Below are 21,610 nucleotides of genomic sequence, written 5' to 3'. Positions count from 1 at the left end.
CTTCTTTTGTTCCCTGTGAGTAAAAACAAAAACAAATCGCTAGTAGGGGTAAAAAAGTGCAGAAGAAGAAGAAGAAGAAGAAGAAGAAGGAGAAGAAGAAGAAGAAGAAGGAGAAGAAGAAGAAGAAGAAGGAGAAGAAGAAGAAGAAGAAGAAGAAGAAGAAGAAGAAGAAGAAGGAGAAGAAGAAGAAGAAGAAGAAGGAGAAGAAGAAGAAGAAGGAGAAGGAGAAAATGCGATTCATTGATATGTTTACGTCTCTCGACCACGTGCTTCAACTGCCGAAAGATATCAATAAAACAGCTTCAGAATAATATCTCACATTTACCTCAGGCATTTAGTGTCGACAGCAGAAACAAACTAAGCATTTCGTATATGCACTTTATTAGCATATTCTTTATATATTTAATAAGAATAGGCTATAGGCTAGTGTGTCTCAATGTTTTGAGAGATAGCCTACTCAAGACGTTACTGTATAGGCCTACTTGATTATTTAATATGTTTAAATAAAATTGTCAGTAAAACAGGTTATGACAGCCACTGTTTAAATGATTAGGTTTCAAAAATGAACTTTAATATTAGATTTAGAAGTTAATGCGAAACCTACCTTATGTGAAAATGAAATGCATTAAATTACGTCAGGGTTTCCCAAACTTGGGTTTAGGAAGGAACTGCAGGGGGTTCGTAAATTGTGGAAAAGCTAATAATTAATCAATCGTAAAATATTAAATGAAAATAAAAGAAAAAACGAAATAACATACTAAATAACAAAACAATTCAATATTTTATGTTTTTGCCGTGTGGCCTCCCAATTTTCCACGTAATTCTGACCAGTGGCTGTTTGCAATTCCACACAACTGGACTTTCTGAACATAAGCAATGTAAAATGTAAAATATATAAAAGAATAATTAGGGAGGATCAATGAATTCTGAATAATGCACTGCCATTTTTAAAGATGAAGTAATCATAATCAATAAAAAGCTATTGCAGTCTGATTATAATAATCATAATAATAATATAATAATTGTAATAATCGAATTAAAACGACTTCTACAATCAGTTACACCCAGTAGCTATACTGTCCATTTGAATATGATTTACATGTCTGTTTCTATGGTAGGCTACTAGTCCGCTCACACATTGCTGTTTGTTTAATGGCTTTTAGGTTTTGGCTAGACAAAGGTCTGTTCAGATGCATATGGTCTACAAATAAATCACAAAGGAGCAGCTGCTTAACAGTCCAAGTCAGCCATGAGTCGGATCTCTCTCTGTGTGTGTGTGTGTGTGTGTGTGTGTGTGTGTGTGTGTATCCTGCTTGTTGAGTGGTTTGTTGACTAATTATCTCTGCGCTGGTGTGTTGAATAAAATTTGACTGCAGACGGCATGGATCTTCTCCGTCCTCTGGCTCTCCAACTGGACTCAGTAATGGGATGATATTCGTATCATTCTCGTCTGTGCTCATCTGAACATCAGGCTAATGACTCTGATTGGGTCGTGCCACAGAGAGTCGCCAAACGGCCCCGGCAGAACTCATTCACACTCAAGTATCGTCCCAGATTACTATTTGAAAGGTTTTAGGGATGAAAGTAACACCTTTTGTGTGAGCATCAGTAATCCAGTCTTTGTGTGTGATATATTTCTCAAATTTGATGCCAGCCACATTTTGTCTGCAACAAAAGATAACTCACTTGGATATGTACACTACCAGGCAAACGTTTTGGAACGGTAAGATTTTTTTAATGTTTTTTAAAAGATGTCTCTTCTGCTCACCAAGGCTGCATTCTTTTGATAAAAAAAGAAAAGAAAAAAACAGTAATATTGTGAATTAAAACAGATGTTTTCTATGTGAATATATAGTAAAGTGTAATTTATTCCTGTGATCAAAGCTGATTTTTCAGTATCATTACTCCAGTCTTCAGTGTCACATGATCCTTAAAAAAAAAAAACATTCTAATATGATGAGTTAATGCTCAATTTTTTATTTTTTTATTTTTAATCAATGTTAGAAAGTTTTGTAACATTAAACACTACCGTTCAAAAGTTTGGGGTCAGTAAGAATTTTTATTTTATTTTTTTGGGGGAAATAAATAAAATAAATCAATACTTTTACTCATCAAGGATGAGTTAAATTGATCAAAAGTTACAGTAAAAACATTTATAATGTTACAAAATATTCTATTTAAAATAAATGCTGTTCTTTTGAACTTTCCATTCATCAAATAAATAAAAAATTTTACACAACTGTTTTCAACATAGATAATAATGAATGTTTTATTTGAGCATCAAATCTGCATATTAGACTGATTTCTGAAGGATCATGTGACACTGAAGACTGGAGTAATGATGCTGAAAATTCAGCTTTGAACACAGGAATAAAATACATTTTAAAATATATTAGAATAGAAAACAGTTATTTTAAATTGTCATAATATTTAACAATATCACTTAAAAAAAAAAAAATCGAATAAATGCAGCCTTGTTGAACAGAAGAGACTTCTTTTAAAAACAATACAAATCTTACCGGTCCAAAACTTTTGACTGGTAGTGTGTATGCAACACATTTCAAAATTACAAAAGTTTGAATTGTTTCAAATGATGGAGCAATAGACTAAACGACTTCATGCATTTACAGTACTAAAAAAAAAAATCACGTTGACACCAGTTGCAAGCCATTGTGAAATCTCTCTCTAAAAAAAAAGCTAATTCTGAGGAAAGTCCAGCATCATTTGTTTGCAGAGAGGCGCTAGATATTTAAAAGTTTGACATTTTATCTAATGCAAATGCAATGAAATTCAGTGTGTGACTTACTTTTTAAGCCGCTGCATAACATACATTTTTCAACAAAAAAAAGCACCACTAGATGTCACCAGAGTACTGACATCTTCTAGAGATCTCTTTATATTGGGATGAGGAGCGATTGGGTTTCTCATTATTTCCAAAGAAATGAACATTGCTTCTTTAAAATATTTTTTTTTTTATCAATCAACGTTATACTTTCGTTAAATATTCTGATATAAGTTTAACTGGAGACACATTTTCAAAGTCAGTTTACATTTTCATGTTCATTCAAAGTCCAGTAGCCTATTAAAAATAATAGGCTGCTAATAATAGGTCTAATCAATGTTACACTTTCATCAAATAACCTGATATAAGGTTAGCCAAGTTTTACAAAGTTATACAGTATTTGCCTATTCCAGTCATAAACGCATACTAGTATTAATAGTAAATTAATTGTAGGCTATAGGCTACTGTATGAAATACATGTGTTTACTACTGTAAATAATATAGCTTATAGGCTACACAATGATGCGAACAGTTTGATTTTCCATGCATAAATTAATAACATGTTCGCCACAGGAACTCAAAATAACTGCGATTGACTGACAGAAGTGGCTTTCAATCTCTTCACTCTCATCAATTGCCTTTGGAAAGTGTTTATGTGGGCGTGCAACTCACATGATATTCACTGATTTTCACTCACATTTGACAGAGTGGTCAAAAGTAGGAGGTCTCCTCCATAAAAGAGAGGTGTTTTTTTTGTTTCTTATAAAATGTCTCAATTACAGGTCAGGAAAATACACCTGAGTGAGGATGAGACGTGAAGAGGGCAGCGCTCCTGAGATCGAGGGAGGAGTTACGACACGATCACCTAGTAACCACTAACGTAAACTGACCAGAAGGGTCGTAAATACGAAACCCGATCCGCGAAGTCGGATCTTTTGTGCAGCTGCCTCTATACGCTCGCAGACTGAACTTGTCTCGAGATCGAGAAGACAACCTATGCGAATTTTAAAGGAATAAGGAAAAGGGAATGGGAATGTGCACGCAACAAATGGACAACGTGGGGAAGCATCGATGCACGCGGCTGGTGGAAAGAGACTGGAGTTCATAAATAGGCAACGGACGCTTCCTCGAGCGAGTGGGATAAACCCGTAGTTTCTCACATTTTTATTTGGTAGGTTGTGGAATTTGCATGTCATCATTGCATGTGGTCATATTCATATTTCCAATGTTTTCTACCGTGAAATGTGAATGAACTTCTGTATCGAAACGGCTAAAGTAACTTATGTTGATTGCAAAAGCGAATGGATGGAGAAACTTTTCTATTTTGCACTGATGATAATGGATCACAAACTGCTCGATAATAATATAAATGATATATATTTTATTATTATTATCATGTCAATAACCATTCAGATATTTTGTATTATTCTTATCGATCACCATGGGTGAAAATGATATCAACATCTCGTTCTGTGATCGTGTACTTGAGAGTGCATAAGTTTGCCATTTAACGTTACTTTATATCACACTAACAAAGTCAAAGTTCCCGAGTGCATTACTCCATGTCCTCGCAGTTTCGTCGCTCTTGTTTACCTGCTTATCTACTAACGTTGCTCTATATTATCCGCAGTTTAAAATGCTTTAAAGTCTTCATGGTCCATGATTGACGTGGCGAATTGACCATTGACTCCAGCGGTCAGAGTTTGAATGGTCAGCTGCTGACATGGTTAAAAAAACAGACGTTTACAGCCAGGTCTTACTTGTTGTTTTTGTGACTTGCAATAGTTCAATGTCATCTCTACAGAAACAGAACTTAAACCAGTTTATGTTGTTTGTTCAGGCGTCCAATAAGTAATCACTGTAAACAAAAAAAAAAAAATGTTGGTTTAACTTAAGTTACCTGGTTGCCTTAATTTTGAGTTCATTTAAAAAAAAAAATTGAGAATACAACGAAGGGCTTTTTTTTTCCTTACAGTGTGTTAATATTTATAAAGTTAAAATAAACTAGTGAACTGCACAGCAGGTGGGCGAAACAATGCTTTGAAACAAAACTCAGGTGAAGTGTCTCTGAGCTGTCTTATTTCTCTCTCTCTGTGTGTGTGTGTGTGTGTGTGTGTGTGTGTGTGTGTGTGTGTGTGTGTGTGTGTGTGTGTGTGTGTGTTGACAGAAATTGTATGGCAAATGAGTTTGTAATGACATCAGGGCTCCAGACTGCGACTTGTACGTTCAGACTGCAGGCAAATGTCGCCCAAATCCAAATTGTTTTGCGACTCCGATCTGTTTTTCTAATGAGAGTGTGAACAGCACAAACCACATGAAATCTGATCTTTTTTAATTCCGATTTGTGGTTAGTCTGGAGCCCTAGACATGAAGCTTGTGTAAATGATGGTGGCAGAGCATTCATTTTTGGGTGAACTATCCCTTTAAGGGTTGTTCATGTAGGTCACCCACTTGCTTTCACACACTACAGCCATCAATCATAAGAGTGTAAAGTGCAAGCTGACATCTACCCCCCTCACATTTGAGCTTGGCTCCTGTTCGGTGAGGTTTCTTACACGCACAGCATGGATAATTTATTGCTCTTTATCTGGTTGGGATAGTGACTGTTGTACTTGCAGCATATAGCGGCTCGGCCGCGTTGTGTGATCAAACATTATTGACTCGAGCAGTCAATAGCTGTGACAACTGTGGTTTTCATTTTCAATACCACAGAGAAGTGGAACTTAAAGCAGCACGCAACACAATGAATTGCCCAGCACGCATTGTTTAAACATTGATAGAGAAGTAAGAGAGCCTCGATCTTTCTAAAGACATTCACGTATCATTTACATTTACTTCCTCTATTCTTGAGACTACTGAAGCGTGTGTGTGTGTGTGTGTGATACTAATGAGATACTTTTGACACATTTTAAAAACTTTTGCTTTTCTTATGACTTTTTGGAGTCCTGCAAATATAAATGTATCAAAATATCGTGAGAGAGTGGAGAAAAGTTTCCATAGTGTGACAGGGCTCATTGACCTTCCCAAGCATCATTGTTTAAATTCATTTGCGAGGGTAGATGTTGAACATTTTTACTAAAAACTGGATTTATTTCGCAGTGCTGGAGCCCAGGTTTGTTGTGGAGCTTTGAAACTGCTGTTGATGAATCATCTTGAAAACCGTCCCCATCTGCCAGACGTTTGCCAGGTCTGTTTACCTCTCTCTGCATGATGTGCCTTATCCCTTCAGAAGAAGTTTTGCGCTCTATACACTAAAGTCTTGAAAGTTGTGAGCAGCGAGAGCTTTGTGTCTCTTTCTGTATGGAAAACATGTCCGGTGAGAAGGCTGTTTAGTTATCTGAGCTCTCTCTCTCTCTCTCTCTCTCTCTCTCTCTCTCTCTCTCTCTCTCTCTCTCTCTCTCTCTCTCTCTCTCTCTCTCTCTCTCTCTCTCTCTCCATGATGATGTGTGGTTTTTATTGGACCTTTTCCCCCGCTCGTAAAGTGCTGAGGGAGAGGCAGAAAATGACTACAGCTTTACTCACACGAGCCTCAAAGAAACCCATGAGGAACCATCAACTTGCATGTTCCTGTCTTTGGGGCAATTCACACAGAACACGTTTTCCCCCATTCCAATAGATAGATGTGTTTGATCATTGCGCTCGTGTCTTTGGGTCTTGCAACCAAAGATAACCAAAGATAATTCAGCAAACACACTGTGAGATGATCACGCTATCACGCTTTTTGCAGCGTCCCGAACATTTCTCAGTTAAAAGACGTTCAACTTTTAAATCTTTGCATCTTGTGATTTTGCTGTCAGAGGAACAAAAACTTATTCTGTGTGAACCGGCCCTTACTGAAGGTTTCATGCTTACAAATTGGCTACAAACATCGTCAAATTATTTATTTTTTTAAGTTTTTTTATTTGCTTCATGCCAGTGTCTGTGTCAGACATACGTCTTTGGTTGTTGATTTGTCTCAGTTTTTTTTTCTTTTAGCATATTCATTATTACAGGCTTTGTAACAAAAAGTACAAAAAATATTTTGTCATTATGCGACAAGGCATCGCCTGAAGATTACCATAATTATTTTAATTAGCAGAGCTTCTATAAGCATTGCGGTTTTAATACACGTTTCCAGTCATGTCTATTGAATAATCACTTTGGGTAAAGAAAAAAAAAATCAATGCACGTTTTCCACATTTTTAGTTATGCAGTTGTTTATGGGCTGACATTGCCGTGCCATTATTTGAGCTTTCCCCCAACCGGTCTATTAATGCGTTATCAGCTATTTCAGATCAACCCCACTTTATATGACACGGAAAAACAAAAACTGTGGTCGAGCGCTTTATATGCTGGTCTCTTCCTGTCGAAGTCTTTGTTAAGTGGGTTAGACTTTATGCGGCTGTAGTCAAAAGTCTGGCTACATGAGACTACCAATGCAACAACTGCCAAACACATAACGCTTTTATTTTGAAAGGCTTGTGTACTTATTTAGGGAGGTTTTGTTCTCATTAAAAATGTCTCTACCCTACTTTATCCAATATTTAGTCAAATACTGTATTCAAAGTATGCATGCTGCTGCCTTGTTTAAAATGTCATTTGAATTCAAGTTAGTGATGTAATCACTGAGTCATACATCTCGTTTGACTGACGTATTTGACTAGCCCGATCATGCCTGGCTTTTCTGCTGCACGTGCAAATTGACTATGTCTTCATTTCCTTTCTGTCTGTCCTTTCCTTTCTCTCTGTCTTTTTTTGCTGTTGTTGCTATTTTTAGTAGGGCTGGGGGATATGGCCAAAAAGATTATCACGATGACATTTTTCATAGCAGTCGATATCTATAATTATCACGATAAATGTCAAATCTTTATTTCTTTTAAGTTTAAAGGCAGATTTCCTAAGTGAAAGTTGTAGAAACCAGACCATTAATTGTGGGTTTTAAGCCGTTCTTTATTGCAGAACAACATGACAAACGCTGAATGTTAGGAGTTAGACTTGTTCGGCCAACACAGATTTTCCCCATTTTCCGCTTTTTGCATGGAGATAAATATTTGGAAGTCATTTTTTGAGCCAATGTGTAATATATATATTTTTTACTGTTTGTATAGGAGCCTCATCCTACATTGTTCTGGAAAGAGTCTTCTCTTAGAGCAACAGTTTTTTTTTTTTTTTGCTGGGTATCAAATGTCATCTAGAGAGCCTCTTATAAATGCCTTTTAGCCTAATTATTTGATGTATTATACATGTTTTTCTGAATAATTATAATGGGCTAAAAAATGGCAATTGAAAATGCTTTCAAAAAGTTCAAGTTTGGGGTCAGTAAAATGTTTTATTTTTATTTATTTTTTTATACATACTTACTGCATTTTATTGATCAAAAGGGACAGTAAAAACAAGTAATGTTACAAAGGATGTCTATTTCAAATATACCGTACTTGAATAATATAAAAATAAAAATAATCTTGAATCATATAACACCGTTATACATAACAATAATATGATTGTTAATCATATAACATGTTATTATATTAACATATAATATATAGCGGAATATATAATGGCCGCTGAAAATTCAGCTTTGCCATCACAGGAATAATTCAGATTTGAACTGTTTTCTGTTTTTAAATGTATATTGTATTTAAATTGTAATAATAATTCACAATATTACTGTCTTTAGTGGATTTTGATTAAATAAATGTAGCCTTGATAAGCATAATAAACTTCTTTCAAAAACATCAAAAAAATCATACTGACTTTTGAACGGTAGTGTACTACTGTACATCACTGAATTTAAAGTGTTAAGAAGTCGCAGTGAGCATTGTCATTTTAATTTTTAATAATTCCCACCAATCTGTTTCCCTCCCCACAAGGCTGGGCTTTGAATGTTAGATTGAAACACAAACTGACACAAGAAAATGCCAACATGCAGATTGATTGTTCCTCTGTTTTCCCCAATAAACTCTTTAGAACAATCTGTTCTCTCAAACGCGTCTGAAAGAAGTGCATCATTAACACGTATGACTTCATGGCATGGCTTTATTAATCTGATTCAATTTCTCTGTTTCAGGTAGAGTGGATTACTGGTGTTGCGGCTTAATGCCTGAACTCGACGTAAAATCAGAGAGCCCTCCTGTAAAACATGGTGAGAGGGGCTCTTGAAACCGATGGGCTTACCAGGCAACATTGCTGCCAGCATGGACCACTCTAACTAACGTGAACGTGATGGGGATGATAATTATATTACACATAGCAATGATGGAACACCCACATTGACGAAGACTAACCGCATCCATCTTCAGTGCGCTGCAGCCAATCAGCATGCTGCGTTCGCTCAAATTTGGCCGCGTCTACCGATGTGGCAAGTTCCTCTTCATCGTAGCGCTTTTTGTGATCCTGCTGATGAACACTCACAACCTGTTCGCCTCGTTTCAGAGGAACGAGCTTACTGACCGCCGATTCATCGGCCTCAACAAGTGTCCGGCCTGCTTCGGCACTAGCTGGTGCCGCAAGTTCATGAACGGCCAGGTGACCTTCGAGATGTGGGGTCGCCTGCGTTTCCTAGACTTTTTCAATGTGAAGAACGTCTATTTTGCTCAATACGGAGAACCCAGGGAAGGAACGCGCAGGGTCGTGCTCAAGCGCCTGGGCTCCAACCAAGAGCTGGCAGAGATCGATCAGAAGATCTGCAAACGGGCCACCGGTAGACCGCGCTGTGATCTCATTCAGGGTATGTACAAAACGGAGTTTGCCCGACTTAACGGGGACGTGAGACTGCTGACCCCTGAGGTGGTGGAGGGCTGGTCGGATCTGGTGCACTGCCCCTCGCAGAGGCTTCTGGACCGGGTGGTCAGGAGGTACGCGGAGACCAAGGACTCTGGAAGCTTCCTGCTGAAGAACCTCAAGGACACGGAGCGAATGCAGCTGTTGATGACGCTGGCGTTCAACCCCGAGCCTCTCGTGCTGCAGGTATACACACACCAGCCCATAAAACATCTGCTTTATATGGAATTTTCAAGTTGCTGAATCTTTCTTTTGATGCAGAAGCACTGTGTCTGATGCCTGCTTGAAAGTTCAAGGGATTAACTCCGCATCTTTGCATATTTTACAGTTCTGCACAAGGCTGTGTAAATAATAGATACTTTGTGTCTGTCGGTGGTCACTGAGAGATTTCTCTGCTTTGGGCAGCGGGCATGCTTGTCCTGAAGAATTCCTGCAGACATAAATCATGTGCATTTGTCGTTCCATAAGTAAATTTGGCGTTTAAAGATACGGAGGTGGTGGATTGTTCTCAAAGATTGTCCAAAACATGTTTCCTATGTAGAGTTGCGCGATATTGACAAAATATTCTCAATATCTTCTGGAATTTTGTCGATAATGATAATTAGGCTAGATATTGTTTTGCTGAGTGTGTGCTTGATTGATTTAGGACAGCTGACTCCCAAAGCTTTTCATATTTTTCATATTCTGTGTGCTGGTCAGTTCACAGCTAGCCTGGAAATCCAGACCTAAATCTGAAAGATTAATGGTCTGGCGTCGACATTTGAAAATCTCACTGCACGCAATTGGATAACACTACGACCAATCACAACAATACACAGTCTAAGCCGCATACGTTTAGCTACCAGCGGAGCCAACTGGTAGATTAGACTCTTGCCGTATCCGGTCACTTCGACGTCACAGCGTTGTCGTCATCTCGCCTCTGGCCAGCCTATATATGATAACCCGATGTGATTGGTGCAGCTCAGATACAAGGGCACATTTAATGAGCATCATTACTCGACACCAGAGTAACTCGCTGAGCAAATTCAACGTGTGCTCTCGTGAGAACTCTGGGTTTCCAGGGTAGTTCACAGCAGTGACACAGTTTAACCTTTCCAATGAAGGGTGATGTTTTCCCTCTCAGGGATTTTTACCTTTATAATGGCAATTTATTTATAACCTTATTAGTTGTATACATTGTCTAATGTCAAATTCTTATATTTATTTAATAAATAGGGTTAGAATTGACACTGATACAATGAAATTAGTATTAACAAAATCCATCGTTGCGCTGCAGAAGTTGCCTAACTGTATAATTTGATATGTAGAAGACAAAACTCACGGGTGGGATTGAAATATCATAGACGATACATATCACTATTTCCACTGTACTTTTTTTCCTAATGTTTTCATTCACACCAATGAGAGACCTTGACAGCTCTCTCTTTTTTTTTTGCACCCCTCGGTCTGGTATTGATTTTTACACCCAGCTAATCTATTCCAATTTCTTTTGCGATTGACCCAGCTTGTCGAAGGCCTGGGCAAACAAAAGGACATCTCTGTGAGAGCAGCCAATATCCGTTCTCACCTCCCATCATTCAGTCCATCTGCCACACCTCAGGCATTCGATGTGATAAAGGCAATCTGATCTCTCTCCGGAGAGCGGGCCGCTCGATTTGATTAGCAACATACAGTTTAGCCCCCCTTTTGCCCTGCAACCTCTGCAGCGGTTTGGTCAACATAATGAAATGTCATTAGTTTGCTGGGGATGCCACTAATGAATTGGCTCCTAATCCATAGATGCGATTAAGTGTGATCTTCACCGAATGCTTGGCTGTTCCTTCCTCTGCTAAAAAAACATGATGTTCAAGCTAACAGATGCTTGTCTCCTCAGAATGCTCTAAATCATTCATCAAACTTCCTGAAGCTAAGAAAAGCCAGTTTTTCTAGCTCGCCAGAAGTTGTAGCAACCTTTTGCTGTTTCAGAAAGGCAGGCAAAAATCTGCTTTCCGATCGGAAACCTGAGGCAACTGCCTTGCTGTCACTCCAAAAGCACCATAAAGTGCTGAAAAACATGATCATTTATTAAATCATGCAATATGCGAGACGATAGTCCTAAAAGTATGTAAGATCAATTGAAATTATATTTAAAGTGGGAAAGTAACTGAAGTAGAGACATATCTTTTCTTTCGTATTGTGACTTACGTTCGAGTTAAACGGATTATCGAAAGAGAAAAAAAGATGAGCGGGGACTGGGTTTTACCCAATAAAAGTTGATTTGGATGGAGGCAGATCTGAATACGAGCTTGCATTCGATGGTAATAAATGGGTGGGTTTAAGCGGATTATATTTGCTATGAGCGCATCACTGTGGAACGTTGGAGTTTTCCCCTCTATTGCACCTCGCTTTTAAATCGCTGTTTCGGACAGTAATATGGATAGGAATGAACTGAAAGCGCTCTCTCTGCTCTGCTCTTTCCATGCCGCTATGAATGCCGGTGCGGCCGTGCACATTTGACTTTTACTCGACTTTGCAGCAGTTCGGGGATTTGCTTGAATGGTGGGTTCATTATTATTCTTAATGAAAAACGCAACTAGAAAAACACAGCTAATCCTTTGCAGGTTCCCTATTAGTATTGGGTTCAAATCCAAAAATATTGCCAAATAGCCGCTTTTACATTTCGCTTCGAAACCAATTCTTCCGCCATCGTCTCGTCAGTCAGCTCCTCACTCTCACTCTGCTGCGACTCTCTTTCAGCGCATGCTGCATTGGCCTGTAATTACTTAATTAATTACTGTAATCTAATTACTTTTCCCATTAAAACAAAGTAAAGAGATTACTCTTAATTGTTCCATTTTATTTAATTGGAGTTACTTACTTCTGATGTAATGGAATTAAATAAATACTGTATAGACTGTAGAACAAATATAAAACAATAGTGGATTTAACGTCAACATTTAACTTCTAATTCTAATGTTAAAATTAGGGCTGTCAAAAGATTAATCGCGATTAATCACATCCAAAATAAAAGTTAGTGTTTGCATAATATATGTGTGTGTACTGTGTATAATTATTATGTATAAATACACACACATTCATGTATATATTTAAGAAATATTTGCATTTATATACTGTATATATATATTTATATAATTTGTTATATATAAATATTTTATATATAAATATAACAAATTTTAATTTTATATATAAATAAAACATGATTGTGTGTGTTTTTATATATATATAAATAATTATACGCAGTACACACACATATATTATGTAAACACAAACTTTTATTTTGGATGCGATTAATCGCGATTAATCTTTTGACAGCCCTAGTTAAAATGTATATTTTTAATGTAACCTTCTCCCTTTAATAAGTTTGGTCAGTTTAAGAATAATTAAAGATAATTATTTAATTAAAGAATTAAAAGAGCGGTTTCATACCTATCCTTGTATTGTTCAACTGGTCGAGGTTGATGGGTTGAAGTAATGCAATACTTTTTAGAGTAATTAGTACAGTAATCCAACTCCAACATCCTCGGTTGAAGATGTAATTAATAACTTTTTAGAGTAACTTACCCAACATTTATTGCAATACATTTCGATAATGCAGAGATATTGTGCAGGTGCAGCCCTAACTTTGAACACAGTTCTTATTTTCCAGTAAATACCTTTAAAAAAAGACATTTAATACTCATTTCAGTCTTTCTATTAGATGGCATTTTATATTTCCACCAATAGTTGATCCACACACACAGGATTGTGGGATATTATTATACAGTAAGCAAACAAAGTACAGCCTTCAGAAACTTTTGTTTTACACTTACATTGCATTCGGACATGCTTTATTGTCTTCCTATAGCCTGGGAAAACCCAGACCACTTCCGGCAAATTTAGATTTGCTCTGCAAGTGGGTCTGGCAAAGAGCCCATTTAAACCCATTTCCAATCCGTCGAAATCGCGGCACCAATCAGAAACGTTGGGGCGGGCTTTACACGATGACGACAGAGCAGCGACGGTGACGCAGATTTTGTACATTACCGAGATGGATGCCGCCATGAAACATCACTCGTTCGAATCAGCTATCGCGTCTGTTTCAAGCGATTTAAAATAGTAATTTACAAAAACGGCAAAAGTCGTCAGAAGCCATTGCTACATCTTCCTGAAAAACACAAACAGAGAATTGCTGAGAGTCTCAGATGTTTCTCCGTCGTTCTGATTGGTTTTAGGTCTATCCAATTGCGCCCAGAGCCATTTGAACGACGTCTGTTGGTGACGCCCCTGTGGAAATGAATTGTCTATGGAGCTTTGCCAGACCCTAACTCAGTTACAACTGAGAGTGGTCTGGGTTTTCCCAGGCTAGTCTTCCTACCTTCATGTTCTGCTTTTGAAGACAGTCTTTTTTGGTTTTATACCACAATGGAGACCATATGCTCTCTTCTACTGTATTTCTGTACGTTGGAAAGCCAACTTTAGATTCTGTCATACGACTGTTTTCCGTTAGCCCTGCAGGATGGATCTAGAGTCACTCAAGTTCATATTTTTGTGGTCTGTTTATTTTTAGGTTTGAGTAAAAAAAATAAATAAAAATTGTTGTGTTTGGAGTTGACGAGAGGGAAAAGAGCCTATGGAGCCGGAGACGAGCAAGACAGTGAAAGGATTACAAAACCAGCGTGTGACAAGAATTCAGATGCCCCTTCCTGTACATGTTTTTTAAAAGCTTTGTCCACTGGGCATTTTCTACCGCTATTTATAGCAGTAAAGGTCAGAAACGCAATTTGTTCCCCTTAGCCTGGTATTGTGTCAGATTGTTGTGAAATATGTGTCCTCTGGAAAAAAAAAAAGCTGCTTGCGCTTGACTTTGTTGCTTGCATTACTCGCGCCTCCTTCCTCCATTGAGAACGTAGCCCATCTGCTCGGTCAGGCTGAGAATAGCACAGGCAGAGCCCTGAGGGTCACGTCCATCACGGCATTAATCTTGCACACAGCCCAGTGTGCTCGGCGTGCGCCTCCTCTCCCTTCACCTGACAATGAGGTTATTATGAGGTTGCCATGCCCGGAGCACCTTTCTAAACAGTCCCAGAGCTGACACGAGTCAACCGCTGTTTGTGTGTAAGGCTTTCACAAACAAGACTGGGCACAGCAAGGTTGTTATCAAGGACATGCCTATTATTTAGTGCATGTAAACCGGTGAACTCTTCTCCCTTTGAGGGAATTTGTCCAGATAGTGCCAGAAGTATTTAAAAAAAGCCTGAAAGTTTTTAACTTAGTTTCCCTTAGGTTTTTTAAAAAAGTATAATACCTGTATGGTCATAAAAGTCTTAATTACTGTTATATCTTAAAAGAGTACAAAAAAAATTTCTGATTTATTGTTTGCAGATGCCTTACATTTGGGGGAAGAGAGACAGGAAATGATTAAGGTACATTTATAATGCAGAATTAAAGGAACTCTTGAGTAGAGTATGAAGAGTAAAATATTTAGTCTAACTACTGCTCAAAAGTTTGGTGAAAAATGTTTTTGAAAGAATTCTCTTATGCTCACCATATTTTGACCAAACAACTTTGAGAACCTTGAGAAAAAAAGCACAACTTCTCTAGTCTTAATAACAACTTGTATTTAACAACTTAACAACTAAGTGCGAGTCTCAGAATAGGTCTCTCTTTTTTTTTTTGCTGCTGAACGCATCCTGTCTTTCTTCCTCTGTAGCTGCTCAGCTTTTGTATTTTTGGCAGATCAGCTGACTTATGTTGCATCACACGATTTTATCAGCGTGAATTTGCTTTTGATAAATATTTGTTTTACATTTAGTGTGAAGTCCCCTAGTGGTGAATCAAGTTTTTAATATTGTTTATGTCTATGTGGTGTTTTCATATGATTTTGCACATGGTTTGTCTTAAACCATAAGTCAACACCATTGCTGAGTATTTTCTCCTTAAAACTGCAGTGAACCAAAGACAGTCTCAAATACGCAGTTTGGACGTTTCTGACGCCACAAACTACCTTGTAACCAACCAGGTCAACGTGTGATCGTCAACAAGTGGATATCTGAGCTGGTGTGAGTGAGTGGAGGCGGAGCTGATTTGCATATTCATAGAAACGCTAATACTAAATAAGGCAAGGGTGTAGAACATTGAAGCTGTTTTAAGGCAAGAAGACTTTTTTTTTTCAAGGAAAAAACTTTTAAATATGTAATTTTGGTGATCAAAGATGAGTTTTAAGGGATGACATTATTGATTACAGAGGGACTTTAACTAATGCTTTTTCAATAGAAGTCTATTGGACGAGACCTTCTGGAGGGTTTAAAAGCAGAAATATGCTGCAAAAATCTTTTCAAAATTATTCTATACAAAAATGTGTTACTTGAGCTATACATAGTCTTTTCAGGACTAGACAGATGATTATACATTACCAATTAGAGGTGTGCGATATATCGTTTAGACGATAATATCCAAATTGTTGTCTGGACGATATGCAAAATTGGGATATCGAATATTTCATAATTTGTACAATCCGACCCCCCCAAACATGAAAAGAGCTGAAGGAAGTTAAAGAGAAAACAAATAACACACACTATAACCTTCTAAACTATGATATGTAGCGATTTTAATACTGTATGGGGTTTTTTTGACTGTATTTTATGTTTTTTTTTTTTTTACAAAATCACGATCGTTCCTCAATTGCATGAGAGTAATTGCTGCTACTAATTTGCAATACAACTACGGAGTTCTTACCTGTGTGTTATGACGTTTCTTAGGTTGAAGCAACAATCCAAAAACGTTAAGAGTAAAGCCGATGAACGATTAATGAAATAGCTGATAGAAAAGGCAACATATGCGTTGTTTGCGGAAAACTGAAGTCTGGAGTTAAAACGTTTTTCTTAAATGTCTGTGCCTCAAGTGGCGAGTTTCGTGATTGCATCATTAGAAAATTGCGTTGCATAATGATGAGTCCAAAAAGATGGAATACATTTTCCCAAGAGATCCACCGTAATAGCCTCCGAACAGGGCTTCTTTTAACTTCTAGTAAATGGGTAGTCACATTGTTGTTAGTCTACTAATAGAAGTACTGTTTGCAAATAGGGGTGTAACGTTACACGTATTCGTATTGAACCGTTCGGTACGAGGCTTTCGGTTCGGTACGCATACAAACCGAACGATTCGTTGGACCATTTTTTCCTGCCGACCAAAATCCGCGCTGGCGCGACCACCATAACATTGCACAACATCAATGGCAAACCTCTGGGCAAACGTAATAAAAGCGGAACGAAACTGCGCTATTATTTTGTGCTTCACGGTCACTTTATCAGTTCGGACCATCAATGTCAGTGCAGCGCGAGCCGAATCGTGATGAAGCGACACTGTTATACAGCGCTAAGAGATCCAGAGAAAACATTTGAATTCGCCACTGAAGTAATAACATCACTGCGAGATCTAGTGAGAAGCATTCACATTTCTCTGTTATTAACAGATCAAACGTTGAAACCAGGAGAAACATTTTGCCATGAATGAACTAGTTATTATAGGCTTTAAGTTCACAGATCAGCAACATTCACCATGGATTTAATATAGTTCACTAACTGTAACCATGGAAGTTTGGCAGAAATGGTAAAATGCCTTCAGGTATGCCTAATGTTACATCACACATCTTTTTCCAGCACTTCATAACTCAAATATTATCATATTTAAATGTTATTATTTTTAATGTGATGATGACCAAAACATTATTTGTTCATTCTTCAAAGATGACCCCCATTTATAAAACTAAAAGTTCCAAAAAAAGTTCCCAAAAAAATTTATTTTAATAAATAGGAAATTTATCTGGCATTTCTTTCTTTTTGCTGTATCGAAAACGTACATCACTGTATTGTATCGAAACAAACCGTGAATTTTGTGAACCGCCTATTTGCAAAGCACAAAGTTAATTTATTACGTACATATATTGTACTGAAAAAGCACTGTTCTTGTATTACAATAACTATTTAGTACAGTAACTGGGTTCATGTTTAAATCAATAATGTCTCATATCTTTATGTACTAGTAATTCTATACAATGATAGGTCAAATGCAGCAAGTCAAAAGACCAACTGGACCTTTGCCTGTTTGCACACATTTCTTTGAAGGATTGCAAAAATATCGTCTGAATATCGATATCGAGATATTGGAAAAAAAATATCGAGATATTCATTTTTGTCAATATCTCCCACCCCTATTACCAATGTAGTTCCTGTGAATGACTTTTTCTCACTATCTTTCTGTATCATAGCAAAGTTTCTGAGTTTTGCACATACAAAGTTAGTGATTTTATTCTTATGTTAATGTGTAATTAAATTTTGTTGGCTAAATGTTTGAAACATTTTTGTACTTTATTCTATTATAATGCCTTGCCCAATGGATTTTCATTTAAAGTGCTGAACCGTAAACCCAAATATAGCAGAGGTTGGGAATGGGATCGGAAAACGTTGCAGGCAGGCTTTAAACCAGCGTTACCCACATGAGCATCAGTGTGCTCTGCTACAGCTCCAACATGCCCATGTTTTCAAAATAGCACTGCTGTATTCTTTCACAGTTTGTCACATAGAGCATAGCCATCTGTGCAGAGTTGATATTCCCTCCTTACACGTCAGCACCAGTTTGACAGACTCTATAATTGTAGAGAGTGTGAGCAAACTGTAGACTTGAGCTTCGCCACCCAAACGGAAGTTGGCGTTCTTTATTAGTTGTAAAGCACGTGTTTGTTTTTTAAAGAAATTTTGGTCTAACCCACACTATAGAAGTGGTTTTAACTACTGCTATATACTGCCATTTAAATTAATCATGTGATGCAGTGCACTTATTTTGTACACATGATGGTTTTGCATTGTATTTAAAAAAAATCTACATTTATTTACAGCTAACCCTTCACTTATCCCTTAACCCACTCTTAAAACTTCCCCATACCACGAAACCTCTCTCTGACCTTCCCCATATATCCCAAGTCCATAGCAGCAAAAGTGTTTTGCAATATAACATGAACACAGTAAGTACAATACCTCACACTTAATTTATGCAAGTACATAAAGACAATTAATATAAAGTGTGACTGAAACTTTCATGCATATATTACAAGGACAGTCTCTCTCAGACTACCTGGCAATAAGTCTGGTGATTGGTAATCTCACTAACTCTCAATTTCTGGAATTGGCCCTACCAAGGTTGGAACCGGCCTTTGGGTTTCTTGTCCAGATACCATTAAGCTGCCTCTACTTTAAATAGGGTAGGCTTGATACCAACATTTTAACATCAGCACAACGTCAGAACCTTGGTATCCATACTAAATTAGTGCCTTGACACAAACATGGTGACATTTAAACATGATTTAAAATCCATACTGATCAATAAAGCCCCTTTCACACAGCGCGTTGCTCCCGGGAAATTGCCGTAAAATTGCTAGAGTGCCTTCTGTGTGAACGCAAACACGTCCCTGGATTGGCGGTATCGATGCCGGGATGGGGACCTAGTAACATTGCCGGGATCAGTCCCGGAACGTGCCCTGTGTGAACAAAAGCCAGGACCAATGCCGTAAAAGTGTATTTTGTTGCTCTTAGAAGAAAATTTGTGTTCATCAACATCAACAAAGAAAGAACGAAAAATTCAGAGATCAGGGGGCTCCCCGCTGAAGCTGAGATCGTTCGCCAGCTTTGTGGAACGGTACGCGATGTGTTAGTGTACGACTGAATCTGGCAAAAAAATGCTCGAGCGTGATTTCTCGAGATCGAAAGCGCAGATCATTAGCAAACTTAAGACGCTGCGTAACAAAATCCACCAAGTGCACGACAACAATGGAAAGAGTGTTCGTGGAAGATTAGACTGGCCTTTCTACAACACATCCTGACGTCACGTGTCTTTACTGGATGTGTGTGTGAACGCACTCACAGATTCCGGAAAATCACTGGCTGTGTGAATGAACCAAAATCAAACGATCCCGGGACACATTATCTGTGTATTTTCCGGAATCTCTGTGTGAAAGGGGCTTAAGTGAAATTTATAGGGTTATATCAAATCTGTTTTATTTTTCCCAAATTATTTCTTTTGCATTTTTTTTCTAGATATGAGAAAGTCTAATTAATTGAAATAATGACATTTTTATATAATTTTACAATTTATTAAAGGTTAACAAAATTAATAATAGGGCACACATTTTTTAGGGCCCTATGAAATCACCTTTATTCCCCCCAATGGTGGTGATCAAATGAGGGCATAAAACATTGACAATTTCATTAATCTTTTAAAATGTAAATGAATTTAACAATTGATTGTATTTTGTAAAGGTTTAATTGTATTATCACCACCATCATTATTGCTTTAAGAAGTACATTCTACTGTATGTTTGTTTCAGTTTTAATTTAGTTTCCACTGTGTCCTATTCCAGTTTGCCTTTGTCCCCTTTAGTTTGTTTTCATGGTTTTTGACTGAGTTATGCTTTTAACGTTTCACGTTAATTAACCCTGTGTATTTGAACCCTCTGTTCATTCAGTTTCTTTGTCCGGAATCGTCTGAGTTGCGTGATTGTCATGCTGAGTTTCTCTTTCCTGTAATCTAGTGGATGTATTATTTAAGACTGTTTAGTCTGTACTCCTCTTCTTCATGCGCTCATGACGCTGTACAAAATCACAATTTCTTTAAGTTAAACCAAACTTTTATTTCAAGAGTTGCCATGAAAACCTTTGTTTATGTGCATATGTGTATATATATACCCATCATCCGCAGGTTACATTAGAAGGGTGTCTCTGGCACGTCTGTCATTATGTGGTGTTGATGGTGCTTTTATTAAAACAAACCTTTCACCTGCCTACAACCACCTATTCAGTGCGTCACACGGCCATTTGGCCATTGTTGGAGTTTATGAAAGAGTCGAGTGCAAACAGACGCACATTCCTATTCTTGGTGGGCTAGAATTTCCACTGAGTCAGAAAAACGAATAACGAACTCCTCTGAAACGGCTCTCGGCACGCTCTTGTGTGTGTCACTTATTCCACGCTTTACTGATCTGACAACACTCTGTGATGTAATTAGTCCGATGCCATTACTCTTGAACGCACGTGTAGCGGAGACTCCGGAGGCTTCAGCTGACAATAGTTGACAGACAGTAACCTCAGATCGAATTTGCTCTTGAATGTGTATGCAGCTCTTCATATCGTTCATTTTCCTTAACCCGTTTACAGTTGTTTGTAGACTCACATGCAGCTTTAGAGTGAGAATCGAGGATCTCTTTGACCTTTCTTGGTAAAGCATCTCTTAGAAATGGCTGAATATACTTTTGAAGGTTATGTACATCGCCATCTTACAGAGTCCTTGATGGAATTCACTGCTTTGTGTTGGGAAATAGTGTTAAGTGTTAGTCAGAGTCTCAATTATAGCAAGAACATCACTTCAAGTTGAAAAAAAAAAAGCTTGTTTCCGGACCATGTTAAACGGCCAACTGCAGCTCAACAGGTTTGTGGTGCGGAGGGCTGTTTTATTTCACTAAAATTAAATTGTTGGAGCTGTTCTGTTTTTATGTCATAACTTGGTTTCACTTAAATTGAATGCATATGGATTTGGTTTTCCTTCACGTTTGGTAATGAGGCAAATCCTTGGAAATTTGATAGCAGAGTGTAGCAGAACAGGAGACATTGTAATGACAGTGATGTTTGACAAAATCAATGCAGAATGTAAGCAGAGAATGTTTGATACAAGTAAAATAGGACTTGACATGCAACTACAGTTTTTTTTTTCTTTCTTCAAAATAGTCATGAGTTGTGTTCGTTCCTCTGACAAACATGCTTGTGAAGTTTTCTAGAGGAGAATAGAGACCTGTAATTTAACTTGATTTTAAATATAGACTGAATACTAGAATTTAAACAACACAAAACACACAGGTGAATCTCGAAAAGTTAGAATATCGTGCAAAAGTTCATTTATTTCAGTAATTCAACTTAAAAGGTGAAACTAATATATTATAGACTCATTACATGCAAAGTGAGATATTTCAAGCCTTTGACAGCTTTTACGAGCATATTTGCAAAGATGGGCATTTTGACTCATAAGTTTGTGTATTTGACCGTTCAA

General features: G+C 37.6%; 1 protein-coding gene across 3 annotated transcripts in view; it reads left to right on the top strand.

Moving 5' to 3' along the window:
* The first annotated feature begins 3,477 nt into the window (after positions 1–3,477).
* The window catches only part of dipk2aa (divergent protein kinase domain 2Aa), a 28,548-nt gene continuing 10,415 nt past the window's right edge, over positions 3,478–21,610 (top strand). Inside the window, exons 1-3 of one of the 3 annotated variants that reach the window (XM_079612400.1) lie at positions 3,576–3,953; positions 5,882–5,969; positions 8,829–9,727. In XM_079612400.1, the coding sequence (XP_079468526.1) occupies positions 9,080–9,727 (648 nt within the window). In that variant the 5' untranslated portion in view covers positions 3,576–3,953; positions 5,882–5,969; positions 8,829–9,079. Of the gene's footprint in view, positions 3,954–5,881; positions 5,970–8,828; positions 9,728–21,610 lie in introns of all 3 variants that reach the window. The other 2 variants (XM_079612401.1, XM_079612402.1) reach the window with 2 other exon arrangements.

Source organism: Phoxinus phoxinus (assembly GCF_949152265.1).
Source record: "Phoxinus phoxinus genome assembly, chromosome: 5".
NCBI lineage: Eukaryota > Metazoa > Chordata > Actinopteri > Cypriniformes > Leuciscidae > Phoxinus > Phoxinus phoxinus.
Note: the sequence above shows the minus strand (reverse complement) of the source record. Positions and strands in the feature narration are given on the sequence as shown.